The 23,258-nt window shown below is 39.8% G+C and overlaps 2 protein-coding genes and 1 long non-coding RNA gene across 8 annotated transcripts; 2 read left to right on the forward strand and 1 right to left on the reverse strand.

The window, feature by feature from the left end:
* The first annotated feature begins 199 nt into the window (after positions 1 to 199).
* On the forward strand, positions 200 to 11,972 carry tmem268 (transmembrane protein 268). Of its 6 annotated transcripts, none has more exons than XM_086192693.1 (10): positions 200 to 368; positions 685 to 758; positions 3,781 to 3,895; positions 4,178 to 4,272; positions 4,504 to 4,611; positions 5,820 to 5,972; positions 6,050 to 6,160; positions 6,770 to 6,856; positions 7,375 to 7,593; positions 7,647 to 7,791. In XM_086192693.1, the coding sequence occupies exons 1-10, from the start codon at positions 356 to 358 to the stop codon at positions 7,653 to 7,655; spliced, it is 984 nt and encodes a 327-aa protein (XP_086048819.1). In that variant the 5' UTR covers positions 200 to 355; the 3' UTR covers positions 7,656 to 7,791. The 6 variants fall into 6 exon arrangements, with proteins under 6 accessions (XP_086048819.1, XP_086048814.1, XP_086048815.1 ...); XM_086192688.1 differs by having other exon boundaries at positions 203 to 368; positions 7,667 to 11,972; XM_086192689.1 differs by having other exon boundaries at positions 203 to 368; positions 727 to 758; positions 7,667 to 11,972.
* A 1,756-nt stretch (positions 11,973 to 13,728) lies between these two features.
* Positions 13,729 to 23,257, reverse strand: prrt1 (proline-rich transmembrane protein 1). Its single transcript, XM_086192694.1, has 4 exons — positions 22,964 to 23,257; positions 20,115 to 20,452; positions 15,997 to 16,188; positions 13,729 to 14,181 (listed from the first exon to the last, which is right to left on the reverse strand). Exons 1-4 carry the CDS (start codon positions 22,977 to 22,979, stop codon positions 14,005 to 14,007), a joined length of 723 nt encoding a protein of 240 aa, XP_086048820.1. The 5' UTR covers positions 22,980 to 23,257; the 3' UTR covers positions 13,729 to 14,004.
* Positions 15,978 to 20,373, forward strand: LOC147240753 (uncharacterized). The gene is made up of 3 exons (XR_015111136.1): positions 15,978 to 16,391; positions 17,611 to 17,690; positions 19,679 to 20,373. It is a non-coding gene; the product is annotated as an uncharacterized LOC147240753 (long non-coding RNA).
* Position 23,258: the final 1 nt, after the last annotated feature.

A 23,258-nucleotide genomic window follows, 5' to 3' on the forward strand; every position in this document is an offset into this window, starting at 1 on the left:
GGGAGGTCACATGACCACTGACGCAGCTTCGTGTTATCGGTTCCTTTTTTTGTGTGTTTTTTTTAAATGTACCTTATAAATTTAATTTTGTACATTTAATATTTTTGAACAACTTTTTGTTTTTAAAGTTAATTAAATATATATAAACAGTGCACCAATAGCAGAGCACGGTCGGGACACGCACTACCGCTGAGATCCACACAGCGGCGACAACAACAGTAAACACCTCCCCAAGGCGGGGTTCACACGGGACAAGATAACAAACACAGACAATCATTCACAGGCACAGTCATGCTTATGGTCAATTTACAGCCTTGTCAACCGGACAGAACCCACCCATCCACAGGGAGACTACATGCCAGGCAGGGGTATGAACCTACTACCTTCTTGCTATGAAGCGACAGCGCTGACCACTGCACTACCGTGCCGCCACCTCCGACTCTAGCAACTCAAATGAAACCATGAGAGAAATTCTGAGTTGTTTTTTGTTCCCATTTCAGAAAGGGAATTCATGCATTTTAAAGAGAGAGAGAGTGAGAAAAGTAACTACTGTCCTTTCAGAGAGAGAGGAAACTTAAGCCAGCCTGTTAGTTACCATGGCAACAGAGTTTCGGACGCTAGTTAGCGTTAGCTCTTCTCCGTGGCTCTGACGCTAACCTGTTCTGTGTGGCACGTGTTCTTCAGTGAACCCAGAGTTCATCTCTGTGTCCTCTCTGATCTTCACAGACAGAAGCGCTTCTTCGTTTGCTCATTCACATGTAAGCAGAGCTTTGCTGTTTGTCACAATAAAATTAAAAAATCGCTAATGCTCAAAAATAATGCTGACATTGATTCAGTTTTTTACTTATTCAGAATACACAATGTTTAAGTAATATAAATCTAATCTGAATTAATTCAAAGGATGAAAAAGACCTTTGTGTAAAAAACATCAACCAAACCGATGTTTTAACTGCAATTTTAACTGTAATTTCATTTTATTGGTGTAAGCCTTTATTACCTTATCTCAGCATAAAATACAATAGTGAAGATCCACATCTCAAATGAAAAAGCAAGCGTATGAGTCATCATACGTGGCATATTTTAATTCTAGCCACTGAATTGTATTCCCCCACTTTGTCACCTGTGTTTATCTCTGTTACAGTCAAATAAAGAAAAAAATGCAGCTAACCAATCCAACAAAAGCTAACCAAACAAAAGTGTCATGGTTTTATTGTGGGAGACCGATAATGCTGCCGCAAAACTCAGTTCAGCACACACGCTTGGGCTGAACCGGTGGAGACTCTACTGCCATATTTTCTGTGGTCTTTTGGAATGTGGGGAAGGTGCAGGATGTGAAATTAAATGCTGCAGCGTATTAACATGGTTAAATCATGCTGTCTTTTTCTATATAAATAACTGTATCCATTACTTGGTCATTTAGAAAGAGAGGGGGAGTGTGTGTGTGTGTGTGTGTGTGTGTGTGTGTGTGTGTGTGTGTGTGTTGTCCAGTTCCTTTGAATTAAATTTAATATGTGACACAGTGAAGCTGCAACATGACACAAATGAAAACAAACTGGCTACTTATTATGATGCCAATTAATCATTCTGACACTGAGACAAAACAGAACCCCCCCCCCCACCACCGCCACCACCACCCCCAGCTTCCAGAACAATCTGAATGAATGAAATGACTCTATTTATAAAAACCTGTGAGCTAAAACCACCCAGCTTCTTTCTTGTGCTGTGCTGAGAAACACAAACCACATTCCAACGGTCATGAGGCAGAGCTGATCTGAATCACACGCTGAACGAGAGAGAGAGAGAGAGAGAGAGAAGCGTGAAGGCAACACACTCTAGAGTTGGAATGACCTGCCTCAAAGACGTCAATTTGAGCAAAAGTTGTGAATTGGAATGAGATCCTGAAGGGAATGAGATCATCACAGCTTTGTTGACATGGCAGACTTTGAACCGGAGAGCAGGTAGAGTCTTTAATCATGTCAAGCGTGTGTGTGTGTGTTTGCGCGCGTGTGTGTGTCTTTATTGCTTTCGAGGTTTCTTGAATGCGAGCCTCTAAAATCTAACATACAGGGCAGCTGCTGAAAATAAATGCTTTTCATGTAAACTTTTATCAAAACAATGAAATGTATTCTGACCTTTAACTTAAATATCTAAAGATATTAAAGTTTAGTTTCATTTCAGAACAAAATTGCTCTTGAATGAACAATTGTCTTCAAGAATTACCCTCAAGATACAACCAGCAAAGTCAAAATGACTTCAGACGGCAGCAGATACTGAGAAGCTCAACAACAACCCCGTTTCCTCTGTCTTATCGTTGCCATGCATGCTTGTGCAAGCGCGAACATCAATTTCCCTCCTCTGAACTGACTGAATTTGTTCTTTATTTGCACACAAGAAGTGAAAATGGAAGATTAAAAGTCAGCGAGAAAAGAGGCGAGGAAGAGGTTAGACTGCAGGTTACAAAATGATGCGTTGTGTTCACACTTGACTGCCAGAATGTGGCATGTTGGAGAGAAAGCGAGCTGGAACAAGAGCTAGCTGGTGTAGCTTTTCTTTCTTTCTTTCTTTCTTTCTTTCTTTCTTTCTTTCTTTCTTTCTTTCTTTCTTTTCCCACTCAAAGACTGGCTGTTGGAAAGATCAGAGGGAGTTCTGAGGGGGCCAGTTCACAGAGATATTCCTTATCCCTTATTACCAGATCCAGCTACACGATAAGACACGACATTCTGGATTGTACTCTGACCCTGCAACTTTAAAGGCTCATAAAAAGTAAATCCAATATCCTGCACATCCAACATTTGTCCTACCATTGCAAATGACATCACGTCATCAGCCGCGGAAGGAGAGGTTATGAGACTTCTTGAGCCGCTTCAATCCAGCTGTCCACGTGTTTATGGGTGATAACGGCTGCTGTTTATCTGAAGAACTTTTTTTAGAGACGCACAACATCTGTCTGACCAGAATGTTCTGCTTCTTTAAGTGTGACGTGTAAGCCAGCAGGATAAATGTGAGCTCCTGAATGATCCGTTCCTCTTAATTCTTACACCAGAGTTTTGGTATTCAGTAGTCAACAGTCACCTCATCATCAGGTCATATGACATCATGATGCCTAGATTTCGTGCACCTACGTGCAGTCTTCCTTTTTTCACGGTGTTGCTGTTTTTTTGAGTGATGTGCAACGGCTATTCTATCAGATCCTCTTTGTGTGTGTGTGTGTGTGTGTGTGTGTGTGTGTGTGTGTGTGTGTGTGTGTGTGTGTGTGTGTCTAAGGCCAATTAGGAAACAGGTTTCAGACTGCTGATAAACTGTTCTTGTTAAATTCACTCCCAGCGGTTTTTCAATACTCATCTAGCAGGGAACGTTCCAAAAACATTCGCCACAAGTTCCAATAACGTCCAAGAAAAGAGGTTTCAATCTTACCATTCGAAGATGTTGAGACATTTCGAATAATGTTTCCTGTCAGGTCAAATGATTACTATGAGAAAATGTTTTAACTGCAAAATTCTCTGAATTTTTTGGGGGGAAATTGTCAAATATTTGATCAATAAATTTTTTCCTTATCCAACATTTTAAGAATGTTTCAAAAGAATCTTGTTCTCAGTTTAGAAAAAAAAAAAATTCCGGGAAACTTCCCAGATTTCACAACATTTTCAGCTTGTACGTTTCACAATATTTTCAGAAAAAAAAATGAGTAAGAGCACACTATTCTTAGCCTTTAAGAGGGCAGCGGTTTCAGGAGGTGGATGAGATGAGTCATTTTCTTGGTATTTGCTTTCTCATGATCAGGATGTAGTTTCCACTGAGATGATGGAGGACGGGAACACAGTCTGGCCTGCGATGGAGGAGAGTGAACAAACGGAAGCGCAAGCACCAACCAACAACAGACCCAAATGGTCAAATGGTAACGTTAATAACTCTCTTAATGTCACGTATGTAAACGCGAGGTTCAGTTGGTGCCGAAACTAATGGATTTTTTTGGGATATTTTGTCGTGTTCATGTGTTATGTTCTAACAAAATGTGTTTGCCATTCTCAAAACAACAACGTGGTCCCTTCTGAGGATACACAACCTTGCTGCAGGGGTTTCATTTTGGCTGTATATTGTAAAAAGTGGCTGAAATCTGTACATTTCAAATATTTATCTGTTGATAGTCTCTGTCCCGCGCGTTTGCTCTCGCTGTCAGGTCAGTGTGTTCTGGCAATGCCAAGTTCATCTGCGTTCAACCCCAACTTTGATGTCTCTCTCTGCTGTGCCGCGCTGGAGAGGAACGGCTTCCAGGTCAGAACACACAAACAAACACAAGCCCCTGAACCAGGCCATCACAGCTCGACCCTGAAATGAAACCTAACATGGTAGAAATCTGAAACCTAAAACACTCCAGCTACTTTGTGTTGCAACATAAGCAACACAAGAGACTGATGCAGCACAATACGATAAACACACAATAACACAACTGAAATCTTAAGTTTGATCTTATGCTGGGATAAATAACTGTTTTTAATGTTTCAGATTCCCATAACAGACATAGTGGCTCCACTGAAAACAGCACTGGAAGTCCCTTCAGTCAGAAGATACATGGTTTTCAACTCAGCTCTCTTCCATTTCATCATGGCGCCAGTAAGATCAGCACCTCGCGGTCTCACTTGCTCTCACTTTAACTCTGTCAACGTCAAAGGTCACCAGTTTTTTGCAAAATATTCCCGTTTTACAATCAACCAGCAAAATTTAAACAAATAAACAAATTATTTAAAAAAAAATGTTTTCAACAGGAAACGTTTCAGGTGTTTTCGCCCAGGAGTGTGCTGAGGAGTTTGTTGCCCTCACTGACTAGAGTCCTCACAATTTATCAGAATGTGATATCAAAAGTACCTGTTTTCATTCCTAATCTCTCCAGCTGCACGCTCAACTTTAACTGCGCAGCAGGAAATGATCTCTGTACAGAAAAAGGAAGCAGAGCAAAACAGAAAGCCTTTTTCTTTTAATTAAAAAAAAAAATCAACAACTTGTGGCTTGAGTGCAGCACTGGTGCACCACACAAAAAGATGTGAAGATGACAAGGTGTGGTTTTATGCACGTTATGTATATAAAGAAATAAATCATAACTTCGTTGTGGTTTTGTCTAGTTTAAGGTTGGTAGGTCAATGCATGGTTTACTACACCGAAACTATCGCCGCTGGCTGCATCAAGTCATCACGCTCGTATCGACCAGAGGTGATCAAAGCATTTCACAAATTTAGTTGTCGGTTTAGTTGTTATTTCACAAGTTTAGTTCACCACAGTTCTCGCTGCAGCTTGTGTTACGGTCGCCAAGTTCAGCATACCGATGAGTGCACATGGACATGTGACTTACAAACTCGTGCATTTCAATCATAAGTGCCTCCATGACATCAAATTTCACAACTACTACATGGGCTGCAGTGAGACGAGGCAGCAAATGATCCCCTGCCTGCACACGGCTGCTGGGAAAGAGACAGAAAAATCAACTGTGCAGTTTCTGCTCAAACATATTTTTACCTGAAGGCCTCAGCCATCCGTATCCCTTCCAATAACTTCCAGAGGGATTTATCATTTTAGAATTCCCTTTTTGAGTTCTTGTCCTGAGCTGCAGAGCAGGGATGATAACGACTAAATTGGATTGTAATAAAGAACAACCTTTACCAGATATTCACCCGAAAATGTCAAACAAACTTGGAATTATTCTTGCACAGAACAAGCGCTGTGGATCAGTATTTGAGCATTTAGTGCATCATTGAATGACTTAAACAAACTGGAAAACTTGTGAGTCTTTCCCTAAATGTTGGGATCCTCTGCCCTGCCCCCGCCAGGTGCTGTACGTGGTGTTGTGGTGTGCCGTCTTCTCCACCCTCCACCTCTACATCTCCATCAGCGACTACTGGGTCCTCTGCCTCTGTGTCAGTCTGGTCTCCATCTTCCTCACCACAGCCATTATCTTTGTCCTCCACCACAGTAACAAGGAGGTAAACCGGGACCACGTTTGGTTTCAGTATTTGTGTCAAGAGGGTAATCGATAGCTAATTATGGGTTTCTGTGCCAGATCAACATGAACTTGGACGTGCGGCTGATCCAGGTGAACGAGCGGCTGGTGAAGCACAAGCTGCTAGTGGCTGTGGCCGACTGGGTGCAGAACTGCACTGGAAACTTGCAGGTTGTTCCTTTGAACCTAACTAGCATGTTCAAAATGTGACCATATGGTGTTCCTGTTGTGCCAAACAGAGCAGCTCTTTTGTTTTGTCAGTGAAATTGTCAGTTCTGCTTTCCGTGGTAGTCTGCTGATGTGACAAGATTTGAGCAGTGTTAAACCTGAACAGCAAGCCTCAATAGTTGAAGACTTATAAGTATGATTCTTTTTTTTCTTTTTTTTTTTTAGGCCACAGCAGTATTTTTCCATGACCAGAGTCTTCTATATTGACTAAAAGCACACAGAGTGAGCTTGAGCTAGTTAGGGTTACCCACATGAAACAGCACCCACTTCAACACCGCTCAGAGAATCTGGTAATCAGGTCAATCTAAAGTGTTGAATATCAGTAAAAACACTCATTGACACTGCAAATGAATGCTATAGGAAGTAATGTTAGAGTTTAATACACAAGAAAACTGCAGTTTGACTGCTGACATGAAGCCCTTCTTCCACCTTGTTGTGGTACAACTGGATTTTTGATTTTGCTCAGTCAAAAAAAAAAAAGAAGAAGAAATTGAACGAATGCATTCTGACAGGTCTCTGGTGTATGACAGGGATGTGTTTGTGTCTCTGTAGCTGTACTTTGTGTACTGGGACATGGCTCACTGTTTGAGGACACTGACTGAAACTTTGGAGCGCAACTTTGTGGCAAATGACAATCAGGTACGTCAATCTAATACACGTTTGCCACTCTCCTGTTTTCTTGCATTTTCTTTGTGTTCGTATGTTAGTCTTCATTCAAAATCCTCATCATCATCATCATCATTTCACCGTATGCGCAACAAACGAATGCTGTTTCATTTTTTTCAATCAAGAATGCGTTTTTCCTTTCTTCTCACTCTACATCAATGAAAAGGATTGATAAATAGTTATCTGTTTACATTTAAATGTGTGCCTTTCAGGTGGGTGATATTCATTTTGACCCCCACTGATCTATTACATGTCTTCCACGCTGTATTTGAGCCAAATCATGCGCCAGTCGAGTGATAAGCGCTTCCTCCAAAAAAGTTTATTTTATGCACCTCTAATTTTGTTCAGTAAAATGGAGAAGGGTCAGTAGAAAGGAAAGACAAATTATTTCTGGTAAGAGGAAATTCCCTTTCAGAAAGTATCAAATTTCATAACCCTCATTCTCGCTGTGTTTAGGACTTTTCAGTGACCCACTGTCAAATTTCCTCTAGAACAAAGTGAAGAAGACAATGTCCCATCTCGTCCTTGTGACCGAGGTCTTGGTTGCTGACGCGGAGGATGCTGGGACAGATGTTGAGCAGGCTTCAGATGAGCACAGTCATCTGCTGACAGCTGATGACACAGGCAACAGTTCCTCTCCTAGTTCACCGGGGGGTGCTAAAGTCACCATCAACCACAGTCTCGTCCCTGATGCATCTTTACCTGCTCAGGTAGGAAAACCTAATGGACCTAATCTGGGATCAGAATTGAATTTTGAATGCAGAATCTGTGACTGTTTGACAGGCTAAAGCCTACCAGCTTCTGATGACCTACAGTGCTGTCTATGTGAAGCTGCTGGTGTCTCAGAGGCTGTCGGGACCGTCACACCACCGCCTGCGGCCCCGGAGGAATCACTGCAACAACGCTCCGTTCTGCCTCTGCCAATACATCAAAACCAAGATCCTCAGATAGCAGAAGTGACTGGAGTGAACGCAGAAACTCAATCAATGGATTAGTTTGACTTTTTGAAGCCAGACATCCAGGAAGCTTTCCACGGCGCTAATCTTGGACTCCGTTTTGTTCTGTTAATGTCAGCTCTGTTTGCACCACCTAGATCCCTTCTTGCCAATATTTGGCAATTGCTGTCACAAATGCAGCTCCATATTTCTGCTGTAAAACAATATTGGTACTCTTGTATTAACGACCATCACGTCCTGCTGTTTAAATTATTTGCACTAATGACACGTGTTTTCTTGTGATTTTATTTAATTTATAATTGATTGATTTAATTTGTACCGGTAATTGATTTCATTTTTTTTGGAACTTGTGTGAAACTCAAACTTTCAGACATTTTAACCCAAAACGAATTAATTAATTGATGGAGCAGATGTTCAGCAATACTAACTTATATCCAGATGTTTGGCAATGCTGGCTTATTTCTAAGTTTTAAGACTAATTCCTGCACCGCTCTGTCGTTGGTGTTACTTTTTGCGTAGCTTGTATCTTTAATAAGATGCAACTCCTTGATTGGTTTGTGGACTTTGTACTCCTCTGCAATTAATTTCACTGTTTCACTGCTGGTGGGTGCAGCAGTTTTTTTCCCCGTCAATTTCAGGATTGGAGGTGCAATCTACTGGTCAAATTGAACATTTTTCAGCTGACTGAGTACTTCGGTCACTACATGCGCAGATCACATGTTTTGCATCGTTACAGTAGTTGTTTTCTTGAACGCTCAAAGGAAGCAATCTGCAGAAACAGACCTTGGACAGAGGACAGGAAAGAGAGAGAACCCCTTGATGCAGAGGCGTAATGATCCTGAAAGGGGCCTCAAACGAATCATTGGCTTTACTTTCCCGGATACGTCTTCTCAAACGTCAGCGGTTACAGGCCAGGGTGCGCTTGTGCTACTTTATTTTTTGTACATTTATCTAGCCATAGAGAAGCTGGCACCTTTGTCTTCACACAAGGCTGGTTTTGTTTTCTCAAATGTTACTGGCGATTATGCATCAGTCCTGATGCTGTGGCTGAGATGACAGCACAGTGAGGGAGCTGCAGGATGACACAAACACACAGCCAGACAGCCAGTGTGCCAACACAAGGGAAGCTGGCATTGTGTGATGGAAGAGAGAGAGAGAGATGCAGCATGAAGCCAAGTTAAACGATCTCAGAGATGCTGGCTCTCCTTGGGAGGCTAAATGGCCATCTGTGATCCTGCACAGAGGCTGGCTCAGCTCCCATCTTCAGTTCCTCCCTCAAACCTCTTTCCTCTTGGTCTCATGTATCGGGTCAACACTTTAACCTTTTGGGATATTAATTAAAAGATATTAATTTTGGCTGTGTTCATGAACATGGCATACATCTTGGCAAGAGACTATAGGACAAATACTGTACATGCTGGTTTCTTGATCTCCACTAATGGAGGTAAAGGAGGATACAGGACACTGGGTTTTTAATCTTTCTTTTCTTGGTTATCACAGTCTTGGCCTGTTAGAAAGTAGTTACACTGATTTCTAAGGATTAGTATGACGTGTCAAATCAAAATAGATACGGCACCGTAATGGCCATGCATTTCAAAACTGCACAAGAATAGTAAAGCCTGAAAAGAATAGGCTAAGAATTTTTGAACAAAGACTAAACAGTGCATTTTAAGGGTTAAAGTTTTGACAAGAAATTAACTGGTTTGTAGTGACGACAGGGATTGAAGTAGATTAAAACGTGACAAAATGTGGAAAATATAATATATATATAGTATTTTATTGCAGCATTCATTTGAGTCCATGGATGTCTTATGTGTGCACCAAAGACGATGAATAAAAATCAGTGCTGTTGCTCATTATTGACATGTCCAGGAGGTTTAGAAAAAAAAAAACCTATACATTTCGTGGATGGAAGATAATTAATTTCTGGTTGTAAGTGGGCATTAGTTTAGTAGGATATTGACCAAGTTGTATGTAATTGGTACAGAGGAATGTGTTGGCCTTTATTGTAAAAGTCAACCTCTACCATTATGCGTGTGTGTGTGTGTGTGTGTGTGAATGGGTAAGTGTGTCAACATTCTAAAAGACTCAGTGTGCACCATAAAGTTACAAAAGCCCTATAATTATTGAATCATAATTTTAACTCATCCAATCCCTTTTTCCTTTCCTCAATTGCCAGTTAGCGTGACAGCCAAGTAGAACACTAGAATGTCAATGGTTTTGAGGGAAGTGACACCTGATGATGTGAAATGAAATATGAGGGGGACACAACCTGCTCCCAAGAAGAATAACTGGCATAAAAGCGACCAAATGTCTTAAAACATCTAAAACATGTCGGTGGTCATTGCACCAAAGACCACACATTTCAAAGGCTACTCATAGATCAGCGATGTTGCGCTTGAGTTTGTATCGTTTTCGATGCGTAAATTTATCATTTGGATGTGATGCATGCACTTGTGGTGACAAAACTCAACATAGAAAAATTAGCAGCTGTAAAGCATTGTGTGATTAAATACAAGATAGTGAGACTACTGTAGCTTCTGACAGATAGAGGAAAAAAGACACACAGGGGGAGAAAATCGGGTCAACTATAAATAGCACCTTAGTGATGAGGGGAAGGGGACTGAGAGGATGGAGAGAGACAGAGAAGTGAAAAACAGACCCGAAGCAAGAGATGCTGCCTTCACCAAAATGTCATTCACAACTCAAAATATTTCTTTTATTCATTACTCAAACAACTGAACTCAGAAACAACCAATGCATGTGCAACACATCCATGAATAATCAGAATAAACCCCAAGAGAACCACGTACACTGGTAATATTTGGCAGCCGCCTCTTTGCACAAATAACCCGTCGCATTTACAAGCTTGAAAATAAAATAAAATGAAAGGAGGAGCGTTTTTTTTTTCCCCAGCTATACAGTAAATGGCTACGATTTATGTTGCTGAGCAGAGATTCATATCAGAAAGCACACCAGGAGGATGTAGCCTAGTGCCAAGAAAAATATGCTAGGAGTGACTATATGAGTAGACACACTGCCGGAGCCTTCTGTACAATAATAATACTAAACAGCAACAGCACCGTGCTTTATTTACTATTTCAACACTGAAATATCTTCAAACAAGGACAGGGCCTACATTTAGCAGAATGCTATATGACATATTTGACTTAATTTAAAATATCTAGAAATAGCTCAACATTTAGGGATTTTTTTTTCTTGCTTAAAGTCAGATGAGACAATGTGATACTAAAATGTTTTATGGTAAAAATGAAGCTAGTGCTTAGCTTAGCACAGAAACTGGAAAGGTGAACAGAAGGCCAGCGGTTAGCTTAGCATTAAAAGCTGAAAACAGGGAAAGCATAAGCTTGGGGTTAGCTTAGCACAAAGGCTATGAACAATGTTTTATTGCTTTACTTGGGCTAAATATCTGTATTTTACTTACTTACTTTTTAGAACTTTTATCCCGATTTAGGTCCATTTAAAATGCAGGAGCTGTGTTTTCTATGCTTCTTCACTATATCTAACCCAGAAATGCATTACAAAGTGTTATGCCTGTTTTTTTTCATTAAAAACAGTGACTATGCAAGAATACAAAATTTTGAAATGTGAGTTAATGTCCTGCCACATTGCCATTTTCCTAACTTACTTTCATGTCAATCCTAAGAACATTTTTTAAGCAAGCTACTTTTAATTTGCGTGTTCCAAAATACATTAGAGTCAAGTAAATATGACTCAAGTGAATTTTATGATGAGAACTTCATGACTACACTTTTCAGTATTCCCTGTTATTGTTAATTTTATCTATACAAAATACTAAATATGGAAAATATAGGAAGTATATTGTGTGATGTACTGGCATCTGGCTACAGATTCATACTGTAGCAAATAAGGGATTATATATGAATGGACTTTTTGAATTTATTATAGTAAATAAATGTGTTCACCTAAAGTGCCAACTATTCAACTTTGAAGCTTTTAAGCTCGGAGGACTGCTTAACTGTTTCGACTTCTCTGAAAATTTATGAGAGATTCATTAATTGCAGCTCCTAGATACGACATTTTAAATATATCACAAACTCTCATTGGTGGTGATCAGTGTTATGAGCAAAAAAGAAAAAAAAATGGTTTGACTCGTCTACTTTCAACAACTTCCTTCCTGCTTCAGTTTGTATACGTCTGTGTTTAATAGTTTTTATGTTACTTGCAAAAGATATTGAATTTTTCACATAAATAAAATTCATTACAAAATATCATCACATTATACCAAATTGTGTAAAATAAACTGACAATTCTTTTTAAACATGGTATTTGTAGTTTGCTTTTTATGATTTGCAATTTTTTTTAACTTTTTGAGTTAAAAAAAGGAATTATAACAAGAATTTAAATAGTTTCTCTCTTCATACTCACGTTACAAACGTGACTTTAATTACTTTTGATTATCTGTATAATTCTTTCCAAAAAAAATAGCATTATCATGGGAACCGAAATAGGAAAGGGGGAGCAGAAGAGATATGTTATTAGGTCCAAAAAAGTCATTCAGATGGGAAGAGAGAAGTTTCATGGAGATGAAAGTGCTACAATATAATATAGGCATGTTTTTTTTCCCTATACTTTATCGAAAACATTCATTTTCAGTTTTCCCACGACTCTTCCAGGTCACACTTAACGCTGTCGTGTTACAAACAACAGTGCACCTGCTCGACGCTACGTCAACCCAGACTCGTGCAACAGAGATACTGTGGGAGCGCACATCTGCACGTCCAGCCTCAATACTGAAGATGAATGGAAACAAACTGAGGATGACATGCAAGGTTATGTTGCCCCGTAACGTTTAACATTGCATTAAAGTTTCATATACAGTGTCTGAGATTAGATAGCTAAGAGAGGTGCAACACAATAAAGGCCAATACACTATTAAAATACTGAGTAAAAACAATCATTTATATATTCATCATTTATCATCAAATATCTAAATTGTCTCATTTTCTAGTTTCGACAGTAGCTTGTTCAACATTTTTGACTGTACCACACACCTCTACATATATTAGGCAATGCTCCCACTGGCAGCTGGGAGATGAGCTATTTCTGCACTAAAAGTTAATTAACTTTACAATGGATTTATTTTCTCATGCACTTTATGAACTATGAATAGCAGCTGTATCGTTTCACCTGGTAAATAAAATAAAACGCCATCATCCTACGCCAATTTGAAAGTGTTGACTGCAATAAACTGGTGACGTACTGTAAATAATATCAGGAAAAATGCTGATGCATGGGTAGAATACATTAAATAAATTAATAAATAAGATTTTTAAATAAACAAACAAACATATAATACATACATTTGTACAGCCAGTATTATCTAAATCCAGCTATAATGTCCATGAGACACAATCTGAAATAAATACTTCATGTTTGGTGATGTCAAACTGTCAGTCCAGTCTCCATTGGCTGTGTTAAATCTGTATTGATCCACCCCTCTAACACTTTAAATTAGTTCCACAGTCTCTTACGCAAGTGCATCAGCAATAATATAACTCTGTAAATCAATAGTAGCACACAGTTTCAACATGGCACACTTTTAAAAAGAAGAAAAACATGTATACTTGTCCTTTGATGACTAAAAATGTGCATTTAACCACCAGCTACGGCGTGGGTCCATTTTTTTCACTTGGATATTTAAAAGAGAAACACGGCGACCTCTCCTCTCACTACATCAGCCCATGAATTAATCAGCATCAAATGAATTGTTAATGCAAGGAGCTTTGTCTTCCTCCTGCAGCTTAAATCAGAGTGTAAATATTAAGTGGTCGCTGTGTGAACAGGAATACTGAACCTCGTTTGACAGCTGCTTGTATTTGGCATTTGGACATTTGCTGTGATTGGTTGTTTTTAGTGTGTGTGTGTGTGTGTGTGTGTGTGTGTGTGTGTGTGTGTGTGTGTGTGTGTGTGTGTGTGTGTGTGTGTGTGTGCGCATTTGTTCGATGGCAGCATGTTAGGTCCCAGCTGTGTGTGTGTGACTGGACTCAGACCCTGTGTGTAGCAGCAAGCAGTAGCAGTTTGAGTGCATTATTGGTGCCCCTATTTCATCCAACCTGATTGAGAGTAGTTAGCTAGCTAGTATATGCCATGATTTCCCATTTGTCTTGACGCAGCGCCTGGTTACGGCTCCCAGTCGTCGTCGTGGTGCTGCGAGGCGATGATGACGACCACCGTGAGGATGGTGCACAGCACAATGGAGGCGATGCCAACAGCCAGGCTGATGAAGGAGAAGTTGCGTGCCTCGCGGGAGGCTATTTCTGCCGTCACCATGTCTCCTCTAGCGATAGCCGTACGCACCTATATGATAGTTGGGGAGGGAGGGGGGAAGGGTGAGTGGGAGAGGAGAGAAATTAGAATACATGTTATGTAACAGGAAGATGGAAGAGTGGGAGCAGGAGAGAGTCTGCTAAAACACCATGAATGGATCGATTTCACTGCAGAAAGAGGCCACTCCACTCAGCAGTTACGCACCATAGCAACGTATACAGTTCAGACCGGTGGGTCTATGCCTTGTCAGCTCAACTCAACTCAAAGGCAGCTGAGCAGGCCTACGGGGAAAAAGCCATCCCTCCAGTTGCACCTACAATGGTGCAGTTATGTAACGTAGGGCGCATGTTGGTCTGCACAGTCTGCTGTTACAGAGACCCACCAGACGGAGCCTTTACATTTCTAACGTCACGCTCAGCCTCACTTGTACGTTGAACAGCACCCATAAAAGGCTTGAAAACGAGCTGTTGTTGGCTGCTTTTTATGCAGCTAGAGGAAATAGCCAGGAATGAATTTAAGGTGTAACAAGACATAGCAGCATGTCACATTTTCTTGTTACAAAAAAAAAAAAAAAAAAAAAAAAAGCAGTAATGAAATCCTGACATTTGCTACTTCAATTTCCCGGTGTCGTTGAACATTTCTCCTGGTTCTGCATAATTTACGACGATTGAAAATGTCAGCTCAGAACTGGTCTGTCATGTTTTCCTGGCAAGTCCATTCACAGTTCAATTACAATTTTTTTCTCTGCTTCAATCCAAATCTGCACAAAGGGCAAGCAATTACGAAAGTCATGTTTTGGAAAACTGAACACTTCTCTGTGCTCGAATGTAACAGTGATACATGAGAGGCATAAACTGGGGCTACTGGATGAGAATATTGATTAGGTCTCTATGGCAGTGGCCATAAATAAAATATCACATTGTAGAAACTGAAAACTATATTGGTACTCATCCTAAAGGAGATTTCCAGTGTGGCTCAACCTGGGCCCAGTTTTCCCACATGTTTGGGTCAAAATGATTGAAAAGGATGAAAAAAAATGCTAACAAGCAACTGCGAAATATACGGACGCTCTGGCAGAAGTTCACGTCAAAGTCTGTCCATTAAAAGTGCTGCTTTACTGCTGACAGATGGTATATAATTATTATAAGTGACTGACAATGTAAGTGAAGGAATCTGTTCGTTTACGTTCTGTGGACGAACATGCAGCCGATTTCGATGTGGATGAGGTATCTTGATTAGTTGGCTGGTCGAGAGAGACGGGGGCAGGAGAATGTGGAGGAGTCTGAATGAGTGATGGCTGTCAGTGGATTTCAGCTGTCTGAAGATCGGCATCTCTGCGCTGGAGACATTCTTTGGTGTGGTCAAAATAAACTGAAATAGACAGCCGAGACCAGAGGGATCATGGGAAACGATCTGTGGCGTAAGTAAGCGAGACTTCAATTGTATTAGACGCTCGTCTATCTCGGTGGGCTCCTTTCAACAGTGTTGTCAGACGCCGAGCACGTCAGGGGCAAACAGCTCTTTTAGTGGGTGGACTTTGAAATAGATGGATAGTTGCACCTTATACTTGTTGCAGCATCTTGCTTAATATCGGAACAATCCGAATAACTTTGCCTTGAACCTATTTGTCAGAGAAGATATCTTCTGAGGACTCATTCAAGCGAGAATCTGACTGTTAACCATTATAGATATTCTCACAAACCTTTATGAGGCAGGTTAACTATTCACTGAAGATCTGGAGTGAAATGTCTTCAGGGTGGATTTATGCTCCGAAGTCCAATGTAAAAGGGACATTATGTTAATGAAACCCAAAGATGGAAAAGGATGCTGGAAAGTGGCATTAACCTGCACTGCTTTGATGATCGCAATGATGCCTGTCGGCCAGAAGCAGCAGACTGTGGTGAGCACGGCGATGGGTAGATAGTCATGTGGCGGTCGACGGTCCATTAAGGTGATGCTGGGTGGCATCTGCATGGGATGAATCTGACCTGGCGGGATGCCTGGGTGGCCTCCTGCAGCTGGCATGTAGGGTTGGCCCTTGAGCAAAGGAAGAGAACCGAAGTGTGAGTGTCTGTGCCTTTTAGAACAGCGGAGCTGTTAAAGACGAACACTCAAGAGAGTCAAGGTGACACGAACAAAGGAAAAGACGACAGCAAAAGCACAGCGGCAACTACAAAGTCTGTTTGTAGTAAATTTCATTTTCATGTCATTGTCATTCATTCAACAGATCCACGTCTAAGGTAAGTACGACACATTAACCTTTGATTTTTATTTTAAGCATCAAAATACAAGGATAACAGTGGAAATGCTGTGAGCGAGGCCAGCTGAAGCATGTTGTCAGAACTCTTCTGGTCTACTTGAGGTCAACACAGGATGACATATTTTTGTAGGCAAACACGAAACATCAGACTTTAGCAAAATAATCTTCACAAATAAACACTGGTTTCATGATACCCATCTATCTATCTATCTATCTATCTATCTATCTATCTATCTATCTATCTATCAGTCTATCTATCTATCTATCTATCTATCATCTATCTATCTATCTATCTATCATCTATCTCTCTATCTATCTATCATCTATCTATCTATCTATCTATCTATCATCTATCTCTCTATCTATCTATCATCTATCTATCAATCTATCTATCATCTCTCTATCTATCTATCATCTATCTATCTATCTATCTATCTATCTATCTATCTATCTATCTATCTATCTATCTATCTATCTATCTATCATCTATCTATCTATCTACCTACCTACCTAGCTATCATCTATCTATCTATCTGTCTATCTATCTATCTATCTATCTATCATCTATCTACCTAGCTATCATCTATCTATCCATCTATCTATCTATCTATCATCTATCTATCATCTATCTATCTATCTACCTAGCTATCATCTATCTATCCATCTATCTATCTATCTATCTATCTATCTATCTATCTATCTATCTATCTATCTATCTATCTATCATCTATCTACCTAGCTATCATCTATCTATCCATCTATCTATCTATCTATCATCTATCTATCATCTATCTATCTATCTACCTAGCTATCATCTATCTATCTATCTATCTATCTATCTATCTATCAATCATCTATCTATCTATCTATCTATCTATCTATCTATCCATCTATCTATCTATCTATCTATCTATCTATCTATCTATCTATCTATCTATCTATCTATCAATCATCTATCTATCTATCTATCTATCTATCTATCTATCTATCTATCTATCTATCTATCTATCTATCTATCTATCTATCTATCTATCTATCTATCTATCATCTATCTATCTAAACCTACACACATTCAATCACTGAGATTAAAGTCAAGTCTTGAGTTCAGGAAATCTCATTGATGTTAGTCAGAGAACGACAGAAAAGACGACTTAATTTGCATTTTAGTCCAGTGACATTGATTTATTTTCCGTTTGCAGCCTGGTGAGGTGAAGGCTAACCACCGAGCTGTGGCCCTGGAGCTTCAACACCAACTGGACAATTCTTCCCAGCCTTGCATGTGGGTTCTGTAATTACTCTCTGCCCATTGCACATCTGTACCCACAATCATCTCCAAGACTCGAGAGCCAGACTACATTCCTGCTTGTTTCACACGTTACCACCGGATCTTTTTTATTGCTGCAAAACAAAGCACCGGCATGATGCAACAGTTGCTGTTTGTCTGTCTATTTATCTATTGTTCTATCTATCTATCTATCTATCTATCTATCCGTCTGTCTATCTATCTACCTACCTACCAATCTGTTTATCTATCTATCAATCTAGCTATCATCTATCTATCTAGCTAGCTAACTATCATCTATCTATCTAGCTAGCTAACTATCATCTAGCTATCATCTATCTATCTATCTATCAATCTATCTATCATCTATCTACCTATCTATCATCTATCTATCTAACTAGCTATCATCTATCTATCATCTATCTAGCTATCATCTATCTATCTAGCTATCATCTATCTATCTATCAATCTATCTAGCTATCATCTATCTATCTAGCTATCATCTATCTAACTAGCTATCATCTATCTATCATCTATCTAGCTATCATCTATCTATCTAGCTATCATCTATCTAACTAGCTATCATCTATCTATCATCTATCTAGCTATCATCTATCTATCTAGCTATCATCTATCTATCTATCAATCTATCTAGCTATCATCTATCTATCTAGCTATCATCTATCTATCTATCAATCTATCTATCAATCATCTATCTATCTATCATCTATCTACCTATCCATCTATCATCTATCTATCTATCATCTATCTAGCAATCATCTATCTATCAATCATCTATCTATCTATCAATCTATCTAGCTATCATCTATCTATCTAGCTATCATCTATCTATCTATCAATCTATCTAGCTATCATCTATCTATCTAGCTATCATCTATCTATCTATCAATCTATCTATCAATCATCTATCTATCTATCATCTATCTACCTATCCATCTATCATCTATCTATCTATCATCTATCTAGCAATCATCTATCTATCTATCAATCATCTATCTATCTATCAATCTATCTAGCTATCATCTATCTATCTATCAATCATCTATCTATCTATCATCTATCTACCTATCCATCTATCATCTATCTATCTATCATCTATCTAGCTATCATCTATCTATCTAGCTATCATCTATCTAACTAGCTATCATCTATCTATCATCTATCTAGCTATCATCTATCTATCTAGCTATCATCTATCTATCTATCAATCTATCTAGCTATCATCTATCTATCTAGCTATCATCTATCTATCTATCAATCTATCTATCAATCATCTATCTATCTATCATCTATCTACCTATCCATCTATCATCTATCTATCTATCATCTATCTAGCAATCATCTATCTAGCTATCATCTATCTATCTATCTACCTAGCTATCATCTACCTAGCTATCATCCATCTATCTATCTATCTTTCATCTATCTATCTATCTAGCTATCATCTATCTATCTATCTATCTATCAATCTATCTATCTATCATCTATCTACCTAGCTATCATCTATCTATCTGTCTATCTATCATCTATCTATCTACCTAGCTATCATCTATCTATCATCTATCTATCTATCTATCTATCTATCTATCTATCTATCCATCTATCTATCTATCTATCTATCTATCTATCTATCTATCTATCTATCTATCAATCATCTATCTATCTATCTATCTATCTATCTATCTATCCATCTATCTATCTATCTATCTATCTATCTATCTATCTATCTATCTATCTATCTATCTATCAATCATCTATCTATCTATCTATCTATCTATCTATCTATCTATCTATCTATCTATCTATCTATCATCTATCTATCTAAACCTACACACATTCAATCACTGAGATTAAAGTCAAGTCTTGAGTTCAGGAAATCTCATTGATGTTAGTCAGAGAACGACAGAAAAGACGACTTAATTTGCATTTTAGTCCAGTGACATTGATTTATTTTCCGTTTGCAGCCTGGTGAGGTGAAGGCTAACCACCGAGCTGTGGCCCTGGAGCTTCAACACCAACTGGACAATTCTTCCCAGCCTTGCGTGTGGGTTCTGTAATTACTCTCTGCCCATTGCACATCTGTACCCACAATCATCTCCAAGACTCGAGAGCCAGACTACATTCCTGCTTGTTTCACACGTTACCACTGGATCTTTTTTTATTGCTGCAAAACAAAGCACCGGCATGATGCAACAGTTGCGTGTATTTGAGTCGTGCAGGTTTGAGCTCCGCCAACAACGTGGCAGGAAATGTTTAAATCTGATTTGGGAGATTGCAGAGATGTTGCCGTACACTATCGTGCCGGAGGGCTTGTCAATATTGATCTTGTTTAAAGTGACTGAGAAAGTGAAGATGAGAGGGCAGCAATTATTAGCTGTGATATGCAGTCAAAGCACTCACCGATGCCATGGGGTACACAGGCACGTACGCTGTGCAGGGCTGCAGCTGAAGAGGGTAGCCCGGGTGGAGGTATCCCACCGGGGGATGAGGTATGGTCCCACCAGGGCCTTGGGTCTGCACTGTGTAGCCTTGAGGGGCCCCAGGGGGTCCCATTGTGTTGCAGTGGAACTGGGTCTCTTGGAGGTATCCTTCTGAACCTGGAGGTGGAGGAGGAGGGGGATAGTTGGGCTGGGCACCTGGTGCAGGAGGCATGTTAGGATGCTGGGGTACATTGGGGTCCTGTGGGCCGGGGAGGTATGGAGGGGGCTGCATCGTCTGACGGGTGGAGTCATCGAGACCTGGGATGGAAAGAGAAGAGAGAGAGAAATTATATATATATATGTATATATATATATATATATGAAACAGGTGGGAGAATTATCAGAAAGAAAAACAGCAGAGAGGGAGATGTAAGAGCGAGGGCGTGTTATCTAACTGGAGGAGCGTTACATGTTTGCCGGCACGTTGAATGCAGCATTTCTTATCTCAGGGAGGAGAAAACAATTACACAGCTCCTCAGGAAGACTTCAAATAACATCCACAAAGAAAGCAGAGCTCTGATATTTTCCAGGAGGAGCCGTCTTTGTGCTAATGATGACAGTGATTGACATTTTCACTTCCACACAATAAAAAAAACCCACCTTTTTTCATCCCTCACACCCTTCAAACCAAAATGTATTAGCTTTTAGAAACATGACATTTCTGCTGTGAAGAATTTCCTCGGATGGTCTGTCTGAAGCATCCCATCATGACACCATAGCACCTCTGCTCCCTTTGTGTTTAACACCGAAAATGACGGTGAGGGTGTTGTCTTGTCATAGTGAGGAAGTAGAAGAGGGTGCGGTGATAAATTTTGACAGCGACATGAGGAGGGAGGAGAGGAGGAGGGAGAGAAGTGGAGATAAATGGGGGGGGGGGGGCTTGATGGGACAAGCGAAGGAGAGCAGGAGGCAGATGAGTGATGAAGGATGACGACTTACGCTCGGGGACCGACTTTACATAATAGTCCCCAACTGTCACAAGCAGGAAGTGGACCAGAAAAGGACAGAGGGGAAAGGAGAACGCACGAGCAAAGGGACGCGTCTTAAAGGTCATAAGCGGCTCGGCAAACACCAGGGAAAGAAATACACGGACGAGCTTTCAGTATTTACCTCCTCATTGATGACATCTTTGACATTTGCACTGAGAACTTGAAATTTGACTCTAACTGGCAATGGTCAAACACGTGATGATGGAACGAGATAGAAACCAGAAAGTGGGGGTTATTCCTTATTTACTCAGCCTGCCGCTACAGTAGGATGGAGTCTGTTTGTGACTAATTTAATATGTTAATATGTTACAGTTGTGATTTGATTAAATAGATCTGCTAATAAAACGCTTGTTGGTTTTATATTTTCAAGAATTGAACGACTTTCATTTCTTCTCTTGCCGAAATGTCCCCATGGATGAACTGCTAACCACTAATGATCAGTTACTTCTAATCACATTGTACTCGTCACTGTTCCATTGCCGTTTTCTTATATTCCTCTATTTTTATTCTAAATCAACATTTTCAATATTCGGTGTATGCAAATGTTTTTTTTTTTTAAATCATGGTTGATTCAAACGTGACAAAGATCAAGACAATGTTGTGATAAAACTAAAAATGATGACGGTTAAAGTTCTTACTTATAACAGCAGGAAGAGACACAGTAAAAACAGAACTATGAATGGAGTACAAATAAAAGAACCTGCTCAGGTTAATTCATCCAGCTGTATCAGGTGGTATTGAACCTATTAAGTCAATTTTTTTTCTCAGTAGCACATGACATATTTAGAAAAAAAACTACATATATATATATATATATATATATATATATATATATATATATATATATATATATATATATTCCCTTTACATGATTACAGGGAAACAATATTCTTGTCTTTAGTTGCATCCTGGGAGTTTAAAATCATCTGTCAGTATCAGATATTCATGCCTGAATGAAGCTATCGAGACGATAGCTCCCAGTCTAGATGTGCAGCAGGACCTCAGGTGCTAATGATCAGGTTTTAACAGGCTAATTCAACCGTATAGTACTTTTGTTAAGGTCCTTAACAGACTTAAGCAGAAAAACACAGCAGATGATAAAAACTGCACTCATACTCCTAGCATCAACAATAGAAAGTCTCAGTTCCTCTAATAAAGATTCATTCTCCGTCTTGAGGGAATCGAACCTCAAACAGATGAGAAAACTCGAGACGATGCAACTGTGTGCGCCAGAAAATGAGCTTTAATGTCATCAGCGCCTGGGAATCACGCGCATTGGCGTGCACGCGCAAACACACACACACACAGACACACACAAAATTCTTATATCTATAGATGTGTGAGGGGCCTGTGCGGAACGATGATTTTAAAGTTATCATATTCTCACAAATGTTCTTCCTGACAAAGCACCCCTGCACACACAGACACACAGACACACACACATCACCCCACCCCCCTCGAAGATTAAATAAAACACAACGACATCAAGTCTGATAATAAGATTACGGCCCTCTAATGATTTTTCCTCCGGAGGCTGCACCCACACAGCGGTGCATCATCCTATGGAAACAACGCTGTGCTCCGAAATAGCGGATGAAGATATGGACACTGAGCGAGCTGGCAAATGCAAATTATATTTATAAATATATATAATAATAATCATCATCATCACAATAAAGACATCTCATATGTATCTGAGCAGCAAACTAACATATCACACAACGGATGTCAGTGGAGGATGACAAATGGCTCAAAATGCGCAGCGTGTATAGCACCTCACCGTGTTTTTCCGACATGCCTCCCGATCTTCTGTCCTCCTCCTTTGATCGGATGTATTTTCCCACTCCAGAGGTGAACAGTCCCTCCTATCTTGCGCAGTGATGCAGACTTTTTTTCTTCTTCTTTTATTCCAAACGCATCCTCAAGATGTCTTCATCTTAGTATCACCCTCAATAAGTTCAGGTGTCTCCAAAAGCTCTCTAGTGCAGCGCCGGTCTGTCCAGGTTTCCTCCTCCTCCTCCTCCTCCCTTTTCCTGTGTGTGTGTGTGTGTGTGTGTGTGTGTGTGTGTGTGTGT

The sequence above is a fragment of the Aulostomus chinensis genome, chromosome 22 (assembly GCF_037954235.1).
Source record: "Aulostomus chinensis isolate RoL2024-O1b breed Wild chromosome 22, RoL_Achi_v1.0, whole genome shotgun sequence".
Taxonomy (NCBI): domain Eukaryota; kingdom Metazoa; phylum Chordata; class Actinopteri; order Syngnathiformes; family Aulostomidae; genus Aulostomus; species Aulostomus chinensis.